Source organism: Bactrocera tryoni, chromosome 5, assembly GCF_016617805.1.
Source record: "Bactrocera tryoni isolate S06 chromosome 5, CSIRO_BtryS06_freeze2, whole genome shotgun sequence".
In the NCBI taxonomy this organism is placed as follows: Eukaryota; Metazoa; Arthropoda; class Insecta; order Diptera; family Tephritidae; genus Bactrocera; species Bactrocera tryoni.
Genome location: NC_052503.1, coordinates 28,295,365 through 28,320,506, shown reverse-complemented (window position 1 = coordinate 28,320,506; position 25,142 = coordinate 28,295,365). Strand labels below are relative to the sequence as shown.

Sequence of the window (25,142 nt, the reverse complement as noted above, 5' to 3'; positions counted from 1 at the left end):
AGAGTCGAACCAAGAAATAGTGAATCGGAGACTATAAATACGCACAACATATTGGGGGAAAAAATTAAAACCATGAAACGTTCACTTATCAAGATATTCTTTAAAATTTTGATGTTTTTCATAAGCACTCTATCAAATAAAAATAACGGTTTTAACACTTGATATATGTATAACTATGAAACATCACAGTATTCGCGATTCTGTTAAATAAAGTTATAAAATGTCGATGAAAGTTAATAAAAGAATTGATGGTAGATATTAATATAAATTAATCTTTGAAGACACTTTTCGAAAACCCAAAAAAATTTGTTTTCGTCTCAGTCTAAAGCGTACTAAAACTCACTCAAATAATTCAAACAAAATTGTTTTCACCCAATCCTCCGCAAAATACAGACTAATTTTTGCAATGAAGCTTCATAACTTCACGACGGATCCAATTTGTCTGCTAACTGATCGCGAATACCCTTCCGAACTGACAAAAAAATTTCCTTATGCGAATAAATCAGCTTCAAAAAACCCATCTAACCGCAAATATGCATGTTGTATATGGAGAGATAGAGATGGGAGAGAAATATGTAATTCCATAAATATGTATTATTATATATATTTATATACATATACATTATATACTATATATATATATGTAATCAAAAACCGAAATTATATACTTCTTGCACTAAAATCCTTTACATATACATATTTCTCGAAGATAGGCTTTGCTGCAAGTCGCTGGCAGTGGTTTTTGATGACAAACTTTCTTAATAACTTGCCGTTGTTATCACACTTACGACAGACTCTCTCGAAACTTTACTTTAATCCCGTTGAGACATATAAATTTCGTACATATATTTATTTTCTTATTGAACCGAAATTCACATCATATTTTCACATACTATATTAACACGATCTATTAATTCTATGGCTCAGTACTATTCCTTACAACTTCACTTTTGACTACATAAATACTTTCTTTTAGCTGATTTTAGTCTCAATACCTTCTTTGCCTAACACTTGTAAAAACACAAAAAGTTTACATACTATACATAACTTCCGTTATAGAAACCAATGAAGACCCTTCCCTTTCAACTTTCATAACTAATACCTTGATGGCAATATTCTTAGATCTTAATTTTTTTTCTCTTTTCCGTAATGAAATGTATTCTGTTAGTTCTGGGTAGTCACACCCGTTAATTGAAATATATGGATGAATTGATTGGTGTGAGAATAGTCCAAATGTACCTTACACTATGATTAGGAGGAACACCTTCCAAATTAAGAATAATTTTTCAAAATTTTCAAACATCGTAGATTTATAGTGGAACTTATTGCAAATAAAGTAACGGCTAATCCAAGTTGAAGTACTTTTATTCATAGCCTTTTTTTGACAGATCACGCGTGAGTCGTGTCAAGCTGTCATATTATGTTTGTTCAGTATTGTTTGGTATTTCATTATAGAAAGACTTACGACTGCACAACGTTTACAAATCGTTCAACTTTATGACAAAAATTCACGTTCTGTAAATATTGTGTTTTGCGCGCTTCGCTCAACTTGTGGTCAACATAATCGGCCTACTGACCGTTATATTCGCAACACGATCACCCATCTTGAGACCCAGCATTCATTATTGGATAATATTCGACCGAATATTCCAGCCGTAACTCAAAGTATACACGAAGACCGTGGAGAGTCGATTAGGCGCCATTCGCAGCATCTCGGAATGACGTATGGAAAGACTGGGCACATTTTACATCGAGAACGTGCACATTTTACGGCAAGAACTGAAGTCGGTTGACCTTCTCAAGCGACATCCCTTCACTAAATGGACTCTTGAAAAGTTCCAAGAAGATTCGATCTTCAAAAATGTTGCCGGTGAGAATGTAACCGTCAATAGCGACCGTTATCGTGGCAAGATAATCGACTATTTGATGCCTATAATTGAAGCTCGTAATCTGAGCGACATTTGGTTTCAACAGGACGGCGCCACTTCCCACACATCGCATCAATCAATGGCTTCATTGAGAAAACCATTCTAGGAGCTGTAAATTCCACGTTTTATGCCGGTCGATTGGCCACCAAGATCGTATGATATCACACCGTTAGACTTATTCCTGTGGGAATATGTAAAGTCTAAAGTCTTTGCGGACAATCCCGCTTCGTGGCATAACATTCACCAGTTACCAGTCGAAATGATCATCGAAAGTTGGACTCAACGAATGCACCATCTGAGACATAGTCACGGCTAACATTTGAAAAAGATAATCCTCTAAAAATATATGCCAAAGAATGTGCTTTCGACAAATAATAAACATTTTCCATTAAATTCGAAGTTTGCATGGTTTTTCTTTAAAAAAGTAGGGAACCTCGAAATGGATCGGTCTTTGTATCTTATAAAAAATAGCGACGATTTGTTAGACCCTTGGTATACGGATTTAGGCATATTCTAGACTCATAAATTGTAACGAAATGATAACGTACGATTTGTTTCTTTTTTGGATGCGGAAATCAAATATGGAATAAGAATGGTTTTCCGCTGTCACGCATATAGGGGAGGGTTGTAATTTAATTACTCTGGTACAGAGGCCAATAAATGCGCTTAAGTAAAAACAAAAAATTTTTTAATATTAATATATTATTTATTTTATTTTATTTAAATAATCATATTTCTTGCAATAAAAAATACATTTTTGCGTAAAATTTATTACTAATACTTAATATCTATTATATAAATTTGCTGTATATTTTATAATAAATTAAATGTTTTATGTATACACTGAGAGAAAAACATACATATATGCCTACATATATTCAAATGATAAAAACCGTTTTCGATTTGCCTGATCTATGTTAAGTTCTCTCTATTAGAATTCGGCATTCACGTTCAAAAAATTTATATTTGAAAGCAACAAAAATAACATCCTTACAAGTATATACAGAAATGTATGAGGGCATCTAATTAGAGTATTATCTTTCTTTATGCCATATATGATTTATTGCTTCTTTCGTCACTTTTCAAGGTTTGGCGAATCGAAGACAGCTTTAGTTTATGAGTGTATTTGTACTTTTAAATATTAATATAAAAAATGTATAAAATATAGTCTTGATATTATTAATCTTCGAATATTAATACAAAATTATGATTGTTCAAAGTGGCAACATCATGTAACCACTTCTTGTCATATACTATATACTGGCATTTGGTAAAAACTAAGTACTTAAAAATATTTACTGTTCTTTGGTGAATGGTTTTGGCGGACACGCGTTTGCTTGGATGCTTTTGGGCTTCGACAAACCGGTGCCTTATCTTTAAACCTTATTTTACTATAAAATATTAATACCCACGGTTACCGTTATTTTTATTCGAATGTTTTGCAGTTACCCTCTCGACTCCTCATGATTGATTTGATTTTCAGTTCCGAAGTTTCCATCGACTTTCAGCATTGGCTATAAGAAAAAAAATTAAAAGTGATTTTAAAATTAAAAGAGAAGACTGACTAATTTTGTGGTTAGAAAAATAAAGGTCTAAAAAGCGATTATGTAGTTATGATCTTGATATATGTATAATCTTAATATTAAAAAAAATTTCGTATTATAAATCAATACACATATGTCTCATCTGTCAATCTCTTAGATTCACGCTGGAACTATTAAAAACTATGCTGAAAACTGTTCGTCATCCCTATTAAGTGCATGTATGGCAACAGACCCGAATTGAAAGCTAGGTCTTACAAGTAATCTATGAGTTCAAGCTAATTGGTTTCGAAATATCTCTTATACTCTTCTGATAGCTTAGGTATACTCTTCTATAAATTTGTTTGAAAATATACTTGATTGAAGTCTATAATTTTTATTGGTATCTCTTAACGAACTTCGCTTTTCTAACTTGTTTTTTGCTAGGACAAATGCTATTTCTCTCAAATCTAATTCTTTTCAGGCGATTTGTACTAATCGGATTCTAGAAGATTATAAAAAAGTTGGTAAATTTTACTTTAATCCTCCTTGTTCACAGAAAACTATGCTAAATTCGTCAAATATTATTTACACGGAATTTCTTAACCTTCCAACCCTAAATTTTTAGGGATTTATTGAAAACCTTTCCAAAAATTATCTAGTATAAAAGTTATAGTCAGAAATAATTCAAAAATGTTTTCGATACTCAGTTCAATGTGTTTTCGAATACTGTAGTTATTATATAATAATTAAATATAATTATAAAATATTTCAAAAGACAATTTCATTTCAGGATTTCACTTTAACTACTTACATAACTCCATGGCGGTCGTGCTGGACTTCGTAAATCTTCTAGTTGAAAGCTGCAAAGTGTTATCCGATTTAGTAAATCTAAAAAGGTGAGTCGTTAGTAGTACTATTTATAGCTTAGGTAATAAAAGTTATTCTTATGAACTGCATACATAAGAAAATATGTAATTTCGAAAAAATTTATAAAGTGAATAAGGCCGCCTAAACCATACTATTAAGGTACTCAATCCTTCGGAATAGATCGTATTACATATCAAGCATGTTTAACTCAAAACAAGAAAAAAGGCAGCTAGAAATTAGACAATAATCATGCAAAATTTCTGGAAGATATCTTATCAAATGAAAAGGCTTACCATGCAAGCAATTTATTCCAATTATTCAGTTTGTACGGCAGCTATGTATATGCTATAGTGAACCGATATCGGTCATACCGACAAATAAACAGCTCCTTGCTTAGAAGAGGACGGGTGCAAAACTTCAGATCGATATGTCAAAAACTAATGGTCAGACGGACGGACAGACAGGCGGACATTACCAAATTGGCTTGGTTCGTCAGACTGATTATTTTGTACGTTCCTTTTTTTTAGAGTATCTGACGTTTGCTTTTACTTGGCTTGCACGTCACTGTTGACAGTCATAACTACGAAGTTGTAGATAATTTCGTCTATCTTGAAATCAATATTAGCACCAACAATAATGTCAGCCTCGAAATCCAACGCAGAATAACTCTTGCCAAAAGGTGCTACTTCAGACTGAGTAGGCAATTGAGAAGTAAAGTTCTCTCTCGACAAACAAAGACCAAACTCTATAAGTCACTCATTATTCCCGTCCTGCTGTACGGTGCAGAGGCATGGACGATGACAACATCTGATGAGTCGACGCTACGAGTTTTCGAAAGAAAGGTTCTGCGGAAGATTTATGCTCCTTTGCACATGATGATGAATGATGAGCTGTACGAGTTACATGACGAAACGGACATAGTGCAGCAAATTAAGAGTTAACGACTGCGCTGGCTAGGTCGTGTCATCAGAATGGACGAAAACACTGCAGTGTGGTATTACAAATATCGCAGCAAACTTAGTATACCCTTTTCATGGTAAAACTGGCTTTTATTTGCCAATATATTATTTATAGCGAATCGAATAGACTACTGGTTTAAATCGGATAGATTAGTACGACCAATGGAATCTTCTTCGATATCTGACTTTATTTGTTTGAAAAAAATAATATTTCTGCCAATAAAATGTAGAATATTTCGCACTACAACACATATTATCCTTCAAATTATATAAAAATTCTAATTTGGTTTCGAAAAACTCAATTACATCGCAGTTCCTTTCTGTGGAATCGCTACTACCGTTTTATAAAAAACAATAATCAAAGAATGCAATAACTGGAGAATACAACAACAAAATGAGCATTGGTAATCAGTTCAGCATTCACCTTGTTGGTTATTGGATTTCGGTCCTTTGACCATGCTATTATTATTATAAGGGCATAAAACAAACTGAGGCTACGAACACATGACTTTCGGATCCGTTCCTGTTTGTAGAACTGACTGTACTTTGGGAAACCCTGGAGTAATGTGTATTACTTAATTTTTTCATGAGAATTTCATTGATTTATTTTGAACTAAATCATTATTGTTGAACCAGATTAAAATTCAGGAAACCACTTTTAAAGCATTGGACCTATTAATGCTAAATTCGGCTTCTTTTTGATAGTTTTAAGTTTTGTTTAAGTTTTTTTTTTAACGAAATAATAATTTTGTCTACAGTTTCAACAAAATTTGCGCGACCTCTTTAATAAATGACTATCAAGCACCGAATTATAATATACTATATTCCTCAATCAAAGAACCCCTTACTAAAAATTACTATCCGAAGCATACGGAAACTCACTGACACACAACAAACAAATATTTTGAGAAAACTAAACTTCCAATCACCTTTTCTTTATCAGCAATAGCACCTTCTTTTTCACAACCAGCAATATGAATATGATCAGCCCCTGTGAGGCGTTGTAGACATCGGTGAACGTAAAGAGCAGAGCATATTTACTGTTATTGCCAACCATATAACTGATAATCTCCAGCAACCAGCCAATACCCATTACAATGAACATGCGAAAGAAGAGCCATACACTGAAAGATTTCAGCAAATTTTTACTTTTTATTGAAAAAAAAAATGATAATCATGAATGTGGCCATATGAATAATATAATACTCACTTATTTTGCTGCGAACGCAAATGCCTTTGGCTGCAGTCGCCGCGTGAAAAATGTTGCAGCTCTTTACGTATTTCATAGATTTTATTGGCCGTAAGGAAAAATATGACGATATTGAAGATAATCAGCAGTAGGCAGGGTCCATGGAAATAGATCATCGCTGACCAGTCTTCAACTGGAAATTTGTATAATATTAGATATGTAAATAAAATGGGGTCTATCACGTTTAAGGCTATATATCAACCACTTACTTTTCAACCAACAGTGCGTATTTCCAATGCCCGACTTGAGTCCTTGTGGTAAATTTGAACTTTGCAAACTGGCTGTTATTATTGTCATCAGCGCTGGCATGCCCCAAGCATAGAGTGAGTAGTAAAGAAACCGTTTACGCTGTGTTAAGTTTCGCACTGCACCTTGGGTCATACGGAAGTTTTGCCAAAGATCGAAGCAGATCACATTTAGCCAGAAGAAAACGGCAGTTAGGAAGAAGTATGTCACGAAACCTGTTGAAATAAAGCTTTATATTTAATTGGGATCTCGTATATTTTATGGGGTCTACAGGAACTATCGGGAAAGCCAGTTGGTTTAGCAGTTTCATACAGATCTAAATATCGTCGCTAGTTGAGTGGAATGTCACCAAATTTTTAAATATCTTAGAAGAACACCCTTTTTAGCAAACGATCGCAGAACGATATACAGTAACGGGTTTTCAATAAGACCGAGGCGGCCAACGTGTGGCTTGTGGCACCGTCCTGTTGGAACCATATATTGATCAACCTTGGAAAAACTTACCGATTATAGCGCAATTAAAAGTTTCTAAATTTGAATACTGCATATTGACCACAACAATGAGCGTCGTGCCAATAGCTAACGAAAGTAGATAACAAATCAAGCATTTCGTATGTAAGTTCCACAATTCCGGTATGAGCCAATAGATCAGGATGGTGACATAAAGAAATGGTGCCGAAATCAGCATGACTGGAAAGGAAAACAAAATTAAATATAAGCACTATCGCTCTCCCTTCACTTTCTCGGTCTCAGCGACCGTATCTCTCTTTCGCTTACTTATCGTATTGAGCATGAGCGTTGCTGGCTCTTCATAAACAACCGGACAATTCATCGGATTCAACACAAACTCTTCACTCGTATTATAGGCCTGCAAGCAATAATCTCGCCTCGAGAAATATTTCGCATCGCCGACGCGCAACAATGTGCCGTTCTGTAACAAAAAACGGATAACTTCTTCAGTTGAAGACTTCGTACTCGCAACTTAGTTTTACATACCTCAAATAACTCCCACTGATCATCTTCGTATACATGTGGCATTAACATATAGCCACCTTCGCATGGTATCCCCTGCTGCACCACAAACTCATCCAGCAGATGCATCACGACCCGACTGCTGTTTCGCAATGTTACATTCAAAAGTGGCGAGTATTTGAGCTCCTCATTAAGTACTTCTTCACATTGGGGCGTGGCAGTCGCGCTTGTCTGATACATATCCGCTCTTGGGTGACAGCAAAACTTCACACATTGCTTGATCTTACACACACAACCGCGTACATGCCGCTCCACAGGCTTACGCTCGCCTTCGAAGAGCTCAATATAGTCATATTCGGCTGTTAGATGTGGCGGCACCAACAGCCCTTCATAGAGGTACGATCCATTGGCAAATTTGGTACTAGCGGTTAAGACGACAGTGTCTTCGAATACGCAGTTGGGTATATCAGCTAGAGACGTTTGATAGAGTATAGCGGCTAAAATGAGCAGTTTGCAAAAACGGGTCGTCATTTCATCAGTTTATGGAATTGAAAATGTTGAGGATCACTGGAAGTTTTGAGAAAGTCTTTAATGAAAATTGTTGTATTGGGAAACTGATAACGTTCATTGAATTGAATTTATATCCATCATAAAGAAGTTTCATAGTTTTTTCTCTTTAATAAACCATATCCATGATTCGCCCATAATATATTTAACAAGGGTTAGAAACAATTGATTTGAGAGCCCAACAACAATTAGTCGCTAGACTAAGTAGATATTACTTGTAAAGGGTCGCTGTAAGTAAATCTCTAGACTAGGAGTATTTGAGAAACCCACAGATTGTGTAAGACTCTTCTAACATTGCTTAACGCTTGGAGGGATGTTTATGGACTTTTAATCAGAAAGCACTTGGGATAATTTTTGAGATTACGAATATAATTTAGATCACTAGTCTTTTAATTCATTGATCAAATAAATTATATTCTATGTAGATGAAAAATTGACGAAAAACTATCGACAATAACTTGATTTAATTGTGATTTGTGGACCCTCAACTCAAAGTTGGAGAGTAAAATTCGCATAGTCTACGTAGATCTTAAAAAATCTTTATTGAACTATTAAAATTCATTGAGTTGCGGTTAGTTGGGAAAGAGTTATCACGACACTGATTCTCTCTCGTTGTAGGCGTTGAACTCGTGTAATAATTATACAAAGTGCATTCCAAAGTAAACAAGACTTTTTGAATCTAGCGCCCCTTCGTGGCGCCATTTATATTTCGACTAGTGCGTTAGAATCTGCTATATTTATCGATTGTCCAGTGAAAATTTCATAACATTTTGTAACGTGGCTTTCACCAACTTACAATAATTCACTTCAACACGGTACATCATTTACCCTCACCATACATCAACATAGAGCTTTCCACCATACTATAATTATCCTGCACGTTGTAAACTTCACCTCACCGCATTGACCAAAGCTAGGCACACAACTTACCTCACTACACTGACGAAAGCTGCGCTATGCTGCTATATAAGCAAGCACTTCACACCGAATGCGATCATTTCTTCCAGCTCGCCAGCGAGGACGGTCGCCCAGCAGTCAGCAGCAATAGGCAGCGGTAAGTAAGTAGCTAGTGGTGGTAGACATTGCGTTGAAAAGGTATCACGCCTTGGCGTGATGCCAGTGCTCGCAATGGCTCTGCCTTATATACAGTAGAATTAAGTATTTTGCAGGCATTGCGTTGAAAAGGTATTACACTTCGGTGTGATGCCAGTGCTCGCAATGGCTCTGCCTTATATACAGTAGAATTAAGTATTTTGCAGGCATTGCGTAGAAAAGGTATTACACTTCGGTGTGATGCCAGTGCTCGCAATGGCTCTGCCTTATATACAGTAGAATTAGGTATTTTGCAGGCATTGCGTTGAAAAGGTATTACACTTCGGTGTGATGCCAGTGCTCGCAATGGCTCTACCTTATATACAGTAGAATTAGGTATTTCGATGGGATTCGCAGGCATTGCGTTGAAAAGGCATCACACTTCGGTGTGATGCCAGTGCTCGTAATGGCTCTGCCTTATATACAGTAGAATTAAGTATTTTGCAGGCATTGCGTTGAAAAGGTATTACACTTCGGTGTGATGCCAGTGCTCGCAATGGCTCTGCCTTATATACAGTAGAATTAGGTATTTCGATGGGATTCGCAGGCATTGCGTTGAAAAGGCATCACACCTCGGGGTGATGCCAGTGCTCGCAATGGCTCTGCCCAATTGATGTTGTAAGTCTTCGCAGGCGTTGCGTTGAAAAGGTATTACACCAAATCGGTGAAATACCAGTGCTCGCAATGACTCTGCCGATGTGTTAGTTTTCGCGCAATGGCTCGACCGTAGTTGCGTTGTGATATAGCGGCATCACAGCTGCGCGGCCTCGAGCAGCGTCACTACCGCTGCCTGCACGCTAGTGCACCGTTACCAAACTAACGCGATTAACAGGCGACTCGCACGTAAGTACAGGCTAGAGAGAAGGGATAGTGCTGAGTGAGTTGCTAACCGGAGTTCAACGAGTTCAGGCGATATTTAATTATATTTCTCCTTCACCAGAATCCAAAGGACCATCACCGCCGCCTGGGAGTAACTACTCCTCACCAGAAGCCAAGGACCATCACCGCCGTCTGGGTATAACTACTCCTCACCAGAAGCCTAAGCACCATCACCGCCTTCTGGGAGTAACTACTCCTCACCAGAAGCCAAAGGATCATCACCGCCGTATAAATACCGTGCCAACTTCAACAAGCGTCAACGCCTGGCGCGCCAATTTCGTTCGCTTCCATCTGACTCGCCGTATAAATACACGCTGGTCTGGCTGTCCACATAAGGGGGTATGGATACATCTTTACGAAAGTAAACACTTTTCTTTGCTAAGGGTTCGTGGGTCCCAAGGCTGACCCTGGAGCAGCTGAGCATACCTCAGCTATGGACGAAACCCCATTACAAATGGCGCCCGAGCAGGGACTTGACTTTGTGAGTGACAGTGAAAAACATGAAACGGTCACCAACGCTCATGAATCAGGTTCACACCCCCTACACAATCATAAGCATCGCAGTACTTCAGCGAATAAGGCTCAAACGCTTGAGACGGACACGACTAGTTGGATTTATTGGCTAAAAAAGGAACGATTAGTCACCGAGTGCAGACGACACCACATCGCTGTCGAAGGGCGCACCGTAGTAGATCTCCGTAGCGAGCTGAGCGCCTGCATCCGTGCAAAGCGCCACAGTAAATCCACGGAGGTCCTAGTGAAAGCTTTGGAAAGGGAAACGAAAGAGGAAGGTAATGCCTCCATACCTGTTCCAACCACCACGGTAAGAATCCCGAGCAAAGCAATAGCAACACGTGACGACATCACATCGGCTGCAAAATTGCCAGATTTGGAGGTTATAAACTCCATGCGGCGATGGAACATACGCTACAGCGGTCGCGAAAATTTACACGACTTTCTGGAGCGATGCGAGGAACTCGCCGAATGCTACTCTATAGCAAATAACCAGCTTCTAGCTACTATGCCGGAAATTTTGCAAGACAAAGCGCTGCAATGGTTTCGTATAAAACGCAATGTCATTAACACGTGGGTCGACTTTCGTTACTGGGCTGAACGGTTCTTTTTACCGAAACGACACCTCGCACATCTGGAAGAAACCATCCATCAGCGCAAGCAATTACCCAGAGAGAAAGCAAAGGATTATGTGTTGGCCATCCAAACGCTTATTCGCCAGCACCCGAAATTTCGCGAGGAAGATCACACCGAACGTATATATGACGGTCTAAGGGTGGAATATCGCTTATACGTCCGTCGAAGCGACTTCAACAGCGTAGACGAACTACTCGAGTTAACCGAAGAATTCGAATTGTTAAAAGGCGAGGAGACCAGGCAAGCAAGAAACACCAATCACTTTTTGACGGCGGTAAGTACTAAGTATTGCCGCGAGAAAGTTTGTTGGCGATGTAATCAGCCGGGACATCGAAGGCACCAATGTCGCAACCAGCAGCGAATATTTTGCTCTCGCTGTGGACGCGACGGAATCATGTCGCGAGACTGCAATTGTCCTACACATGCGACAGTGCGAGCTACTCCGTCCAAACCCAGTACAACAGCACTCAGAACAACGCTTCCGTGCCCAGAAGGGAAACAAGATGGCCGTTATTATTTGCCCATTACTGTCGCAGGCATGCAGATAGAAGCTCTGGTGGACACCGGAGCCACGCTCACATATATCGGTAAAGAACTTCAACGCCATCTAGATAACCACCAAATCAAAGCCAGACGCCAGACACGTCGCATTCAGCTAGCTAACCAGACGTATATACCTAGCACGAAAATGTATCCTGTTGCAATAGAGCTGGGTAACAAGTCTACGCGACTACTTGTATCAGCTCTACCGACGCTTTCGGAACATGTCATCTTAGGCATGGATTTCTTAAGGAAGCGAGACCTGACTATCGCCATCGATGGCCAACCCCTAACCGCTACACGCCTAAGCACACAGGCCCAACCGACCGTCGATGGGGCGTCTGGCCAAACACCGACACCGATTCACCCAGAGGCCCAAACGACCACGACGGCGACACAAAGTCCCATGGCCGAGACCAGCGCACCAGCAGCCCCGCTTACCACGTCGCCCGCAGAAATAACTCCAGCGAAAGAAATTCCAGCGTTCCTGAAAGGGCTGACCATGACGCGACAGCATTTCATCAAGCGCCCCAAGCGAATGCTATTCTTCCGAGGCCGACGTTTAGCCCTGCAGAAATTGGAAGGCGACCGAGTATTGGTGCGATACGGCAGGGAAAGATGCGTGCTACACCTGTACGACTAAACCCATAAGGCCGGCGCTCAACATTAATTTTACTAGTTTTAAGTATTCATTTGTGCATTTGTACGACAAGGCCAGAGATTAAAATTAATTTTACTAGTTGCAAGTACTCATTTGTGCATTTGTACAACTAAATTAAAAATTGGTGTTACTAGTTGTAAGTACGCATACTCACAGCTGCGCGGCCTCGAGCAGCGTCACTACCGCTGCCTGCACGCTAGTGCACCGTTGGGCTACCTCAAACAGCGTCAGTACCGCTGCTTGCACACCGTAGTGCACCGTTGCCAAACTAACGCGATTAACAGGCGAGTCGCACGTAAGTACAGTCTAGAGAGAAGGGATAGTGCTGAGTGAGTTGCTAACCGGAGTTCAACGAGTTCAGGCGATATTTAATTATATTTCTCCTTCACCAGAAGCCAAAGGACCATCACCGCCGTCTGGGCGTAACTACTCCTCACCAGAAGCCAAAGGACCATCACCGCCTTCTGGGAGTAACTACTCCTCACCAGAAGCCAAAGGATCATCACCGCCGTATAAATCACCGTGCCAACTTCAACAAGCGTCAACGCCTGGCGCGCCAATTTCGCTCGCTTCCACCGGAAATTCTATCGAAACTGTGCGGGAAATCATCAAATATCAGCCAAAATCAAAATTCATGGAAATGGAATTGAACATCTCCAAAACATCGATTTATCGCATTTTGACGGAACATTTGGGCTTACAAAAGGTGTGTGCTTGGTTTGTTCCGCACAAATTGACTGACGACCAAAAATAACTCAGAATCCAACATTCGATTCGACGCTTGTGACCGATTATTTGACCAAAAATCACATTTTAACCATTAACCACTCCTCGCATTCAGCGTGCAACTTCTTCCTTTTCGGAAAAATTCATTTCCCCATGAAAGGAAAGTGGCAGACGCAAAGGCCATTCAAAAGGCTTGCACCGGCATACTGGCGGCCATAGCGGCCAACGGGCTAAAACACTCGTTCGACATGCTTTTGGACCGTGCAAAAAAGCTGTATTGAAGCAGAAGGAGACTATTTTGAATAAAATAAATTGATTTCGCCGAAAAAACCATTTGTTTTGTTTTTTTTTTTAAGTCCTGTTTACATTGGAACGAACCTTGTATTGGTCAGCGCACAACTTATCCAGCCGCTCACGTATGGCATTATATTATATACCGGCAAGCTTTGACTGATAACAGTACTATGTTCGAAGCTTACAAATGTTTTTTAAATGAGTAATTACGCGATAATGAGGCATAAACAATTGAAAATGCGAGTGACCAGCGAGCCGACAGTTAATGAAAAAAGTATAACGCAAAAAAATGCAAAAATAATTAAAATCAGAATAAGAATGTAAATAAAGAAACAGTTTTTCCAAGTTCATAGCTTGAGGAAATTGATATGAGTGGATTTAAAAAATACTAATTTACATCAAAACAGTGAGTCAAAGGGAAGAGCGTTGTTTGATTGTAAATTATATGTATGTATGTATGTATGTTTGCAAAATATACTATAAGTGCGTCTTATCTAAATATGCAACCTTCAGTCTCTTGTAAGAATCCAGTAATCAAGAGTTTATTCAAAGAAACGAAACTTTATTTATCGAACACTTTCTAGCCTGAATGAGTAACATCCAAGAACTATGGTATATAAGCTTGTTTTTGTTACAGATGTTAAAATTAATGTTTTGAGAAACTCTTGAATCATTGCTTAGAAAACCCAGACATTTCCGACACGTCAGAAAGCAAATAGTGCATTATCTCGAAACAAATATTTCACACTAGAAACTTATCAAGTTCGAGTGAAAAATATTAGGTTTACTCAACGATGGATTTCTTCGTTGCCTTAAAGTTCACTTCGCTATTTGCTTAACTGAAAATGGTACGTCGGTGCGTAAAAAATGGATTGAATCGTGTAAATACTTTGCTTAACTCCCATTTACCTAATTTAACGATTTTCAAACTTCCAGGTGACTTTACAAAGCATATGTATGTCTGCCAATATGTGAGTATCTTAATGAAAATTACGGGATATGTTTTACTGATATCAGTGTATCTTTGTGCCTAAAATGGATAAATTGAGCGAATTACCTCCAGACTTAGCCCCTATATCAACTCTGAAGGTTACACATATATTGATTACCGACTGTTTGTTTAGGGTCATGAACTTAAGCCGTCCGGTCACGGCGACCGCCTTTGTTGCCTAATACACACTGTTGTATATTTACATGTACTCATAATAATATATATTTAAAAAAGGTTAATTTTCTTATCGTGCCTGTGCAAAATACTTCATAAACTTTAGAGCAAAACTTGATAAGGCATAAAAGGCTTTGTATTTTCTTTCATACACTTTATAAAATTGCTTATTTTTGGAATTTCCTTATTGCTTACGAAATATGTTATTATCAGTAAATTACTGTTAATTTTAATAAAGTTTTTTTTATGAATTTGCGCCTTTAATTTATTTTATCTTGGTTGAAATATTTTACATTGCTGAGTGTTTTTCATACTTTGAAACACGTTGCTACAGAGTAGAATATTTTTGTTCATCAAACGGTTGTGTGTAATATCTAAAACTAATCGAGAGTATAGTATACAGTTATGTATCTAAAGTTATTAGGATGACGAGACAAGTTGAGTTTCCGATATCTGTTTGTCCGTCTGTTTGTTACACGTGTTCCTTGGCACCCATGAAAGGTTGGTGTTATACAGGGTCGAAATCGGAAATTGCCACGCCCAGAAAGTTCCGTTAATCGAAAACCTATAAGGTGCTATAACTAGCATATAAATTAATATACAATTCTTTGAATAGTTTTAAAAACCCCTTAACTGATGGAATTTACATACATATCTCACAAAGCACTAAAGCAACAGTGACGGACAAAAGTTTACATTCTGTATAAAATAACATATTTAAGTGCGAAAGCTCTACCTAATTCTAGTTATTATTACATTTTGAAACTTGAAATCATCTTGGCATCGATTCTACTAAATTTGGCAGCTCTGCAGATGTAATGCTGTTCCAAGCATTAAAAATAAATAATAGCATAAAAATCTGTTTGCTTTTTCTAATGCTTCCCTCTTAATATTTTCTAGACATATTCTAATACATATACGTATACAAAACCTGGCTTTGAGATATTATGTTTAGTTGTCTGAGACCATAATAAAACAGCCAACTATTAATAATTTGCACACTATGCTTTAGATACTTACATATCTTGTTGAAAGATTCAACTTGTATTGAGTTCCAAATTATCCACTAAAAGTATCAATTTACTTATGTTCTATCAGCAACTTCTATTTGTAACGACATTTATTACCCTCAATAAAAGCTAAAATTCCAACTACAGAGGTCGCAACACCTCTGCAAAATCAAAAAAAAAAATTCTTCGGTGCCTTCTCAGCCTTAGTTTTGCCTCAAAATTTCTTTTTCTATCACTACAAAAAATGCCTTATTGACTTATCTGGTAATAAAACCCGTTCTTAAGCCAAATTCGCTTAGGGCAATGCTTATTCCAACTATTACCGACAATGAAAATGTATGAAATCGGATCACAACCAATAATTTTGAACCTCGACTCATCTGATAACCCGGTCTTTGGCGAATTCTAAAGGAAATTTCCTTTATTTCCTGAGATTATATGCTTATTATGTAGTGTTCTGCCGTGGAACCCCTTATTATTTAAAGTTCTTTGTATTGTGAATGGATAGATACTTTTATGTTATTTACTTCTTGAAGTTTTTTATATTGGTCTGCCGCTCGCCTCTTCTTAAAATTTTTGTTTTTTTGTGATTAGAAATAAGATTAGAATAAGCTTTATCTTCACATTTTTCTAAAAAATTCGTGTGGTTTCAGAACCACGAAAAGAGGGGGTGTATGTAGTTAGACATTTGTCCGCCACTGTATATTAAAAAACAAATGCACGTGACAAATCTTTTCAGTATCTCCGCAGACAGTGAAGAAATTGTTTAAATCGGATGTTAACCACGGCCACCCTCCATTTAATGCTCCGTGTGTGTGCATAAGAAGGCCTACAGTTTTGGCTGTTTTTTAAGGGGTTACATGGGTTTACTGGTTTCAAAAACTTGAATTTTCTTATTATCTTATTAAATTCTACAACAAAATATTGTCCTAAGTTTTCAAGTTGATCTGAGTAATTGTTTCGGAGATACAGCCTTGAGAATTTGTGCGCTCAAGGCCAGCTGGGCTAAGTGCGCCGTCTTTAAACGCGTTCTTCTCGAAACTGTGTTTTTGTAGTCGGTTGGCAAGATTTCTTGAAAACTACTCAACCGTTCTTCATGAAATGTTACACAGGTCTTTGAGATACAATTCCTAAAGACTTGAACGAAATATTTGTTTTTCGATTACAACTTTTTGAAAAAAAAAATGTGTAGAAATTTTCACTGAAATTTTAATTTCCTATTAAAAATGTTTGCCAAAAATCCAATTTTCAGTTTATTCCCTTCGTCCAAATTCTAAAAACAGGAATTTTTCACTTTTGATGATCTTGCAAGGAGTTATTCTACCAACGCACGCACTTCTTTTTTCTGAGGTGTCATGGCGTTTAAAATACTTCTTTCCAAAAATTTCCGTATTTCTTTGTTAATAGTGTATGTTGGTAACAATTAATAATTCCAATAATATATTTAATTTTTTATATGAGAAAAAAATGTGTTTTAACCGAGCAAACCCATGTTAACCCCTTAAAAGAATATTTTTACTGAATGACGAACGAACATACAATTAAATTGTTATTGTGTAATACTGTATTACGTACTGGAACTGGTTCTAATAATTTGCTAGTGTCTGCCAAGTGTTGTTGATTTTTCATTAGAACAAGCTTATTTTATCTAGTGCGGATAGCAGATTGAATTTTAAAATGCATATGAAGTTATACCCCTGGGTGTAATTACATTTATAAATACTTATCTTATCAGAGCCAAGTGTTTCTACAATAGATTCTAAATAATTATTTCTTATATTCTTTAGCTGGCATACTCTTAACCACTTATTTATATTAGAAAATATTTTGAATGATTGTGTGTACTAGGGTGATCTCAAATTTTCATAGTGACTTCTCAGATCATAACGGATTCAAATCATTTTTGACACAAGGACATTGTTGTTAGGAGTATCTCTGAATTTAGAATATATATCTCAGACGTTGACCAATATTTTCGGTAAAAAGTCAACTAAAAGCACCTGAAATATTATAACTCCTTAAATGATAATTAATATTAATTTTTGAGTATTAACACTAACATGCTCTTATCGAACGAATAAAATATTATTTTGAGAAAATTTATTTAAAAAATTTTGAATTTATGTTTAAGGCACTCAATAAAAAAGAAAACATTATTTCAATACCATTGCAACCACCCTAATATACATATGTATGTTAAATATGCGTGTGATTACTATTTGGCTGTGAGTGGAATTTGTGCGCTTGGGTTTGTGTGTTTCTGTTGTATACGACACGGATTTCTTTCAGCAACATGTTTATGGCAGCAGATTTTAAGACACTAATGTCTCTTGCTGAAAACTTTAACAGTAACCACGTGTTACTAGGTAAATGTAAACAGTTGGGTGCGTAAGAATAGTATACAGAGAAAAATTTCAGGCTGGATTTTGCTTTGGATGGTTTTACCAACAGTTTTCATTGATATTTTTTAGACTTATAAAAAAAAATAATTAAAAAACTCACAATTTCACTCGCGTCATAATTACTCTTGAGTACTCGTGATCGTATTCAATTAAACAAACTTTGCTGTGGAGATGAATAGCATGACGGCGGTGACTCAAATTTTGTTATAAACAAATGATAAGAATAGTGTTGTTGTACACGCTGAATTATGAGTAATAAAATGCCGTAAAGAACTATCGTAGATAAGCAAAGCAATTACTTATTATATTTTTATCACCCCTGCAATATAAGAAGCCAACAAATTGAAGCCGGCGCGATTTCTTTAGCTGCTTTGTGCTCTTAATATAAATATTATTTGTTCTTGGTTTAGGATATTTTAAATTGCAATAAATAAGTTTTTGTCAAATATAATTTCTTGACCTAAAGTTGTATTTTTGACACATAAATCTTATTCGAAAGTTCATCAGCAGTTGGGAACGCTATAAATTTACAACTTCCAGACGATGTAGCGATTTTTCTGGACGAAATTGTACATATGAAATGATGAAGAAGAAATTAATATGGTCCAGCATATGTATGAATATGTTTTTAAATTGTTCCTGTTTTTTCTTTAAAATTTTAATTGCACCGATTTCCTTTGCTCATTTTATATTTATTTATTTCTGACTTAAATTAAAAAAAAGGTATATACATTAGTGTGGGTAAAAAAAAATATCCGAATTTTTGTTTTTCGCTTGGTACTTTGAAAAATATGTTTTTAGATTCCCCTAAAAGAGTCTTACCAAATATGAGCTCTTAATTGAAGCGGAAGAGCCATTCGCCTGACTATTTTCTATTTTTTTCTTTTTATCATATAGAAAAATTCATATCTCCTCTCCAAGTACTTGGAAAAATATCTCATTTCATAGATTTTGTAGGAAATTGAATGCTCTACAAAATGGCCTCTTACGATTTATTTGTAAACTTAACCAGTTAAGAGATATTAACAGTAGATTATTTTAAGGTTTTTTTCTTTTGAATTTATGGCTCAATGAAGACAAAAAATCATTACAAATCTAGAAACTGATAGTTTTGTAGAAAATTTACTGCTGAACAAAATTGGTTTCATAGTTTTACGAAAAATCGTAAGATGCCTGGTTTTCAGAGTGTCAAGCTAAAAAAATATTGGAGGTTTTTTACCACCTTAACATATATTTCATATATTATATATATACTATATACTAAGAATTACTTTTAGCCTTAAACGGCGATTTTTGTGCTTAAAAAAACTACTACTTCAATGATTTAACATTTTCAAGCGTATATCGCTGTGGGCAAAAAATAGTAAGACTTTTTAATTTAAATTTCTCGCGAAAACCCATTCTCGAAATATCTTTTTTTTTATGTTGATATGACTGTCAGTGACATCTGTGCAAAACGTCACATCAAAATAATAATTAGTATTAGTATACGCTTATACTATGAGCGTCAAAAGTGAGTCAACACCTGTGGAAAGTTTGGTTTTCGTATAATTACAAGCTCAAATTGAAAAACACATCAATTCTACTTATAGAAGCATAAAGGTTTATTCAATATTAAAAGAACAATAGCAAAAAAACAACAACAAATAAACGGTGTGATTTTCTAAACACACTTAAACCAAAACATGTCATATTTTACGCGTCAAAAGTGAGTCAACACTTTTGTTTAAAATTAAAATAAAAGAATAAATGTATATTTTTATGCAAATTAGTATTTGGTTTGGCCTCCTTTAGCCTTAATTACTTCTTCTAGTCTTCGTGGCATCGACTCTATCAGCTTTTTTGTGTACTCCACTGGTATTTTTCTCCACTCCTCCAGCAATACGGCTTTAAGGGACTCTTTACTCGAGATGTTTTTGTTTTTTCGTATTTGCCGGTCCAGATAGTCCCATATATGCTCAATTGGGTTTAGGTCTGGGGATTGAGGGGGATGGTCCAGCTGTTTTGGTGTTCGATATAGTAGCCATTCCTTCGCCAAGCGTGAGGTATGCTTGGGGTCATTGTCTTGTTGGAAGATCCAATAACTAGGCAAGTCCAATTTAACAACGCTTGGAGCAACATTGCTTTTTAATACCTCCAAGTAACCTCGCGCATTCATTGTAGATTCAATAAAAGCAAGTTCACCAACTCCAGAAGCTGCAAAACATCCCCAGACCATTACCGAGCCTCCACCATGTTTTACCGTAGTTTGCAGATTTGGTTCATTGTATTCTGCATTCCTTTTTCGCCAGACTTTTCTGTGCTTTTCTGAACCAAAAATCTCAAATTTACTTTCGTCAGTAAAAAGGACAGAGCTCCAGAAAGAAAAATCTTTGTTTTTGTATTTGTGGGCATAATTTAATCGTTTGGCTTTGTTAACTTTTGAAATAAATGGCTTCTTTCGCGGTCGGCGACCATGAAACCCATTTTTATGCAAAATTCTTCTAATTGTGCTGGCACTTACGGTCTTTTCGGATTCCGTTGTGATGTCTTTCGCAATCTCTACTGCACTACTACCAGGTTTCTGTTTAACTGTAGAGATTATTTGCCTTACTTCCCTTTCATTCAGCCGTTTTGGTCGGCCTGATCGGTTAAAATTTTCTAATTGCTTATGGTTATTAAATTTATCCACAATTTTTTTTATAGATGTGGGATGTCTTCCAACAATTTTAGAAATTTGTCGCAAAGATTTCCCATTTTTCTTTAAATCAATAATGATTTTCCTGGTTTCCAAGGATATTTCGGTTCTCATGATTTTATGTATATTAATTTGTTTACCTCACTGACTGTTTCACTTTAAATAACAACTACGAATGAAGAAGGAAAATGCCGAATTTACTTTGCCAACCAATGCGCATGCAAAAACTTCTTGAAATATAACGGTATCTCCAAGCAATGAATTTTAAACAGAAATGTTGACTCACTTTTGACGCGTAAAATATGGTATGTTTTAGTTTAACTGTATTTAAAAAATCACACCGTTTATTTATTGTTGTTTTTTTGCTCTTGTTCTTTTAGTATTGAATTAACCTTTATGCTTGTATAATTAGAATTGATGTGACTTTCGATTTGAGCTTGTAATTATACGAAAACCAAAATTTCCATAGGTGTTGACTCACTTTTGACGCTCACAGTATTTCTGAACTACATAAAAGGCATTCGGCGATTTTAACGATGAGTGAAATTATTCAACAAAGAAGTTCCATTCCATGTGGCTATCAACATCAACTGATGAACAACACGTCAATAAAATAAAGAAATTGGTGCTTAAGAACCGACGCTTAATAGTCAGAGATCTTACTGGCATCGTTGGAATATCGGAAATATCAATGAAAAGCATTTTAAATGATAATTTAGGCCTAAAAATGTGAAAGAACGATTGGTTGCAAAATCATTAAATTTTTTTCGAAAAATAGCGCCGAGTTAACGTGTGTGGAACAATGCTTTCCACTACCGGGATGTCATGAAACGTATTATAACTGGTGATGAGTCTTGGATCTATGCCTACGTTCCGGAAACACACGCTCAATCGGCCGAATATCATGGCAAGGGTGACCGAAGCCGAAAAAACCACGTCAAAGCAAGTCAAAAATCAAGGTAATGTTTTTTTCAATTATCGAGGTGTGGTGCACACCGTTTTACTTTCGACCGCCCAAACTGTCAACAAGGACTATTATTTTGTGAAAATTCTATGGTTACATCGCTAAACACTCGATAAGTTTTACGAAAAATATGATTTATTATGTTTATTAGCCATCAATTTGTAATATAAGATGAAAAATTGTGGAAATCATTTTTATAATTTTTTGTTGGACTTTAACTACGAATAACTTTGAATGAGTTGACTCAGCCAAAAGATGTTCTAGACCTTTTTTGTAGATCGGTAAATTTCCTATAAGAATAAGTGTTGATTATCGCTTACCAATTATTTGTTTGTGTACATTAAAAATCCAAACAAAAAGAACAAAATTTCCTGTGTTATTTATATGGGAAATCGAAAATGTCGCTGAGGCACCTCTTAATATTAATATTAAGAGCTCAGGTTTTACCAGAACTTGTTTTTAGTCATGTCGGATGAGATTTTCATGGTAACTAAGAAAAATAAAAATAAAAACTTTCTTTTGGCCCACCTTAATATGTACATATGTACATTTGTATGTATTTAATTTTCACAGAAGTATTTTTAATCAGTAATGCAATTATCACACTTCAGCTATCACAAATCAATTTTATCATTAATAGAATATGACAACCCAAATAATGACTAACACTTTTTAAAGGTTAAAAAAATTAATAAAAAAGCACGCGATAGAAAATAAAGTTAAAGTATTTTGTTTTAATTTTTAATATTTTTTGTTACTAATATTCAACCATATACCATATACTTAAAGTTTAATAAAATTTTCTTGAATTTATTTATATTTTTTTTTTTTAATTTAATTAATTTATTTATTTTTCAAATTCTATTGCATCGAAATATATCAAATTTCTCACTTTTGAAATAACAATTTTCAGCACTCACATTCAAAATAAACTTATTCGCGCTCTATTTGCAAGAATCTGGATATTTATCCGCGCCGCCGGAATTTTAGGCGCACTCTAACTCACATTAATATTACAACTAATTACTTGCAGTACAAATAATTCTCTTCACAAGTATTTACATAAATTTTCACCGCACGGATAATTTCTGTTCTGCAAATATACACATGTACATACATATGTATGTATGTGTGTATATGTCTTATTAGGTCCGTAAAAAACTTAATTTATTCCCGTTATTTATGTTATGAACTACACCGTCTGTTCAATGAATTGTAACTGTTCGAAAATTGCTTTGAAATCGAGCACTCAGTCCCTATCGAAATTCCCGCAAACATACATATGTACATATGTATATACATGCATATGTATGTACACATATCGCGGTATATGCATGTATTACAACTGTATGTATATACATATGCATATGTAGATTAATAAAAACATTGTGAATGTGTGTAGATATGTGCAACTATATGTAAGTATGTATTTTGAAATAATTTATCTAAATTCTGCATACTTTAAATATATATGTACTTATAAACATATAATGTTTATATGTTTATATGCACATGTATGTATATATACATATATGTTTATATGTAGATACATACATATGTATATGATTTACATATCATATTTGGAATTTTCTTAAAAATTTATTTCAATAGCGAAGAAAAAGGAAATCAATTTCTGCCTTTCAGGCTTTTATTCAACATGTATTTGGAAGTATTCAGTTTACATATGTACATATGTATGTATATTGACGGATTGATAAAAAAAATGGCGGCTACTGAGCTCAAACTCAAGTCATCTTTATCAATAGGGTCTCTACCGTCGCCCTTGCTAGTAAAGGACGTATGTACCATGTTTTTATTGGGGGCATTCTATTATTTTTTCACAAAATGTCGGACTTGTAAAAAACAATCCTAAAATTAACCGAAAAAACTAACCAAATTGAAGCAAACGCAGGAATAATGTTTTTAGAACGCTAAAGTGTAGTTTAATAAAAATATCTTTTACGATCTGTTGAGAATCTCACATTGGCCTAACCTCTTAAGCTGTTATATCCATATGCAAGAAGGAAAAAATGTTTTTTTTTTGAAGAAGCATTGTTTGTAATAAAAATTATAGAATTTAAAGTACTTTAATAAATGGTGATGCATATTTTAAATTTCCTTGATCCCATAGCCGATCTCCAGCAGGATCTCCGAAAAAAGATATATGACGGTGAAGAAAATTTTTCTGCTTGAAATCATCTCAAATCCAGAAACCAAAGTGTTATTAAAAAGTGATTAATTTCGAGGTACTTTTTTAACGAAAAAAACACATTAATTTAAAATTTAATGGAGAATTTTTATTGCAATTCGAAATAACATTCTTTGCCATTTATTTTTTGGAGATTATCTCTTTCAAATGTTGGCCGCGGCTACGTCTCAGATGGTCCATCCGTTGAGTCCAATTTTCGATGAATCATTTAAGCATGTCGACTGGTAACTGACACCGAACGCGAGTGATGTTTTGCTCCAAGGCCTGGATCGAAGCGGGATTGTCCGCATAGACTTTAGTCAGTGGCGAACTCAGAGGAGTGAAATGGGTGAAACTTGCAAAGAATACTACAGGGTCTCAGTGTAGAGTTTGCTGCTTCCAGAAAAAGTATGTGCTTTCAAAACCAAAGAAGTGGAAAATCTTATTGATATATAGATTTAAAGGCCTTTTGAATAGTGACAACTTCGTGCGACGTTTGCAGCTCAAAGGTAAACTTGATCAATAGCAATGCCATTGTGGGCAGAAGCAAAGTTAAAAAAACAACAAGTTACCGACTACTGCACTGGAAACGTTGAAGAACTTCGATGTAGACATACAGGGTTTGTCCGGAAAGTAATAGAACTGTTTTTCTTCTGCCGTGACTATACTTTGGAGCGTGCGCGCACCGACTGGATTCGGCAGAGGACGTTCCTATCTCAAACGAATGAACGAGCGGCTGGTCAATTGTGTCCGAGCACCTGGAGAGTCAGTACAAACATTTTCACGCGACATGTTTCTGTGCGTGGTGTAAGCCGAAAATGTAGCGTTCGTAAGACCAGAAGTATGCGATTAAATTCTGTGTGAACCTCGGTAAATCTGCGACAGAGACGTTTGATATGATCAAGCAGGCTTACCCATATGTTGCTTTAGCAAGAAGTGTTGTGTTTCGGTGGCACCTGGCCTTTTTGGAGGGCCGGAAAGAGGTCGCTGATGAAGACCGTGCTGGAAGACCGTCGACTAAGTATTCGTTTAATTGCCCAGATGTTAAATTTATCAAAATCTGTGGTTCATGACATTGTCACGG

General features: G+C 36.1%; 2 protein-coding genes across 8 annotated transcripts; one reads left to right on the top strand and one right to left on the bottom strand.

Annotated features, from left to right (window-relative positions):
* Nucleotides 1–2,740: 2,740 nt before the first annotated feature.
* Nucleotides 2,741–23,068, bottom strand: LOC120777851 (G-protein coupled receptor Mth2-like). Of its 7 annotated transcripts, none has more exons than XM_040109388.1 (9): nt 22,763–23,068; nt 7,769–8,311; nt 7,550–7,703; nt 7,277–7,462; nt 6,736–6,987; nt 6,488–6,659; nt 6,207–6,425; nt 4,263–4,311; nt 2,741–3,442 (listed from the first exon to the last, which is right to left on the bottom strand). In XM_040109388.1, exons 2-9 carry the CDS (start codon nt 8,273–8,275, stop codon nt 3,374–3,376), a joined length of 1,608 nt encoding a protein of 535 aa, XP_039965322.1. In that variant the 5' UTR covers nt 8,276–8,311; nt 22,763–23,068; the 3' UTR covers nt 2,741–3,373. The 7 variants fall into 7 exon arrangements, with proteins under 7 accessions (XP_039965322.1, XP_039965325.1, XP_039965320.1 ...); XM_040109391.1 differs by having other exon boundaries at nt 4,263–4,339; nt 22,791–23,068; XM_040109386.1 differs by having other exon boundaries at nt 22,791–23,068.
* On the top strand, nt 9,327–12,685 carry LOC120777850. Its single transcript, XM_040109385.1, has 2 exons — nt 9,327–9,365; nt 10,344–12,685. Exon 2 carries the CDS (start codon nt 10,716–10,718, stop codon nt 12,612–12,614), a length of 1,899 nt encoding a protein of 632 aa, XP_039965319.1. The 5' UTR covers nt 9,327–9,365; nt 10,344–10,715; the 3' UTR covers nt 12,615–12,685.
* Nucleotides 23,069–25,142: the final 2,074 nt, after the last annotated feature.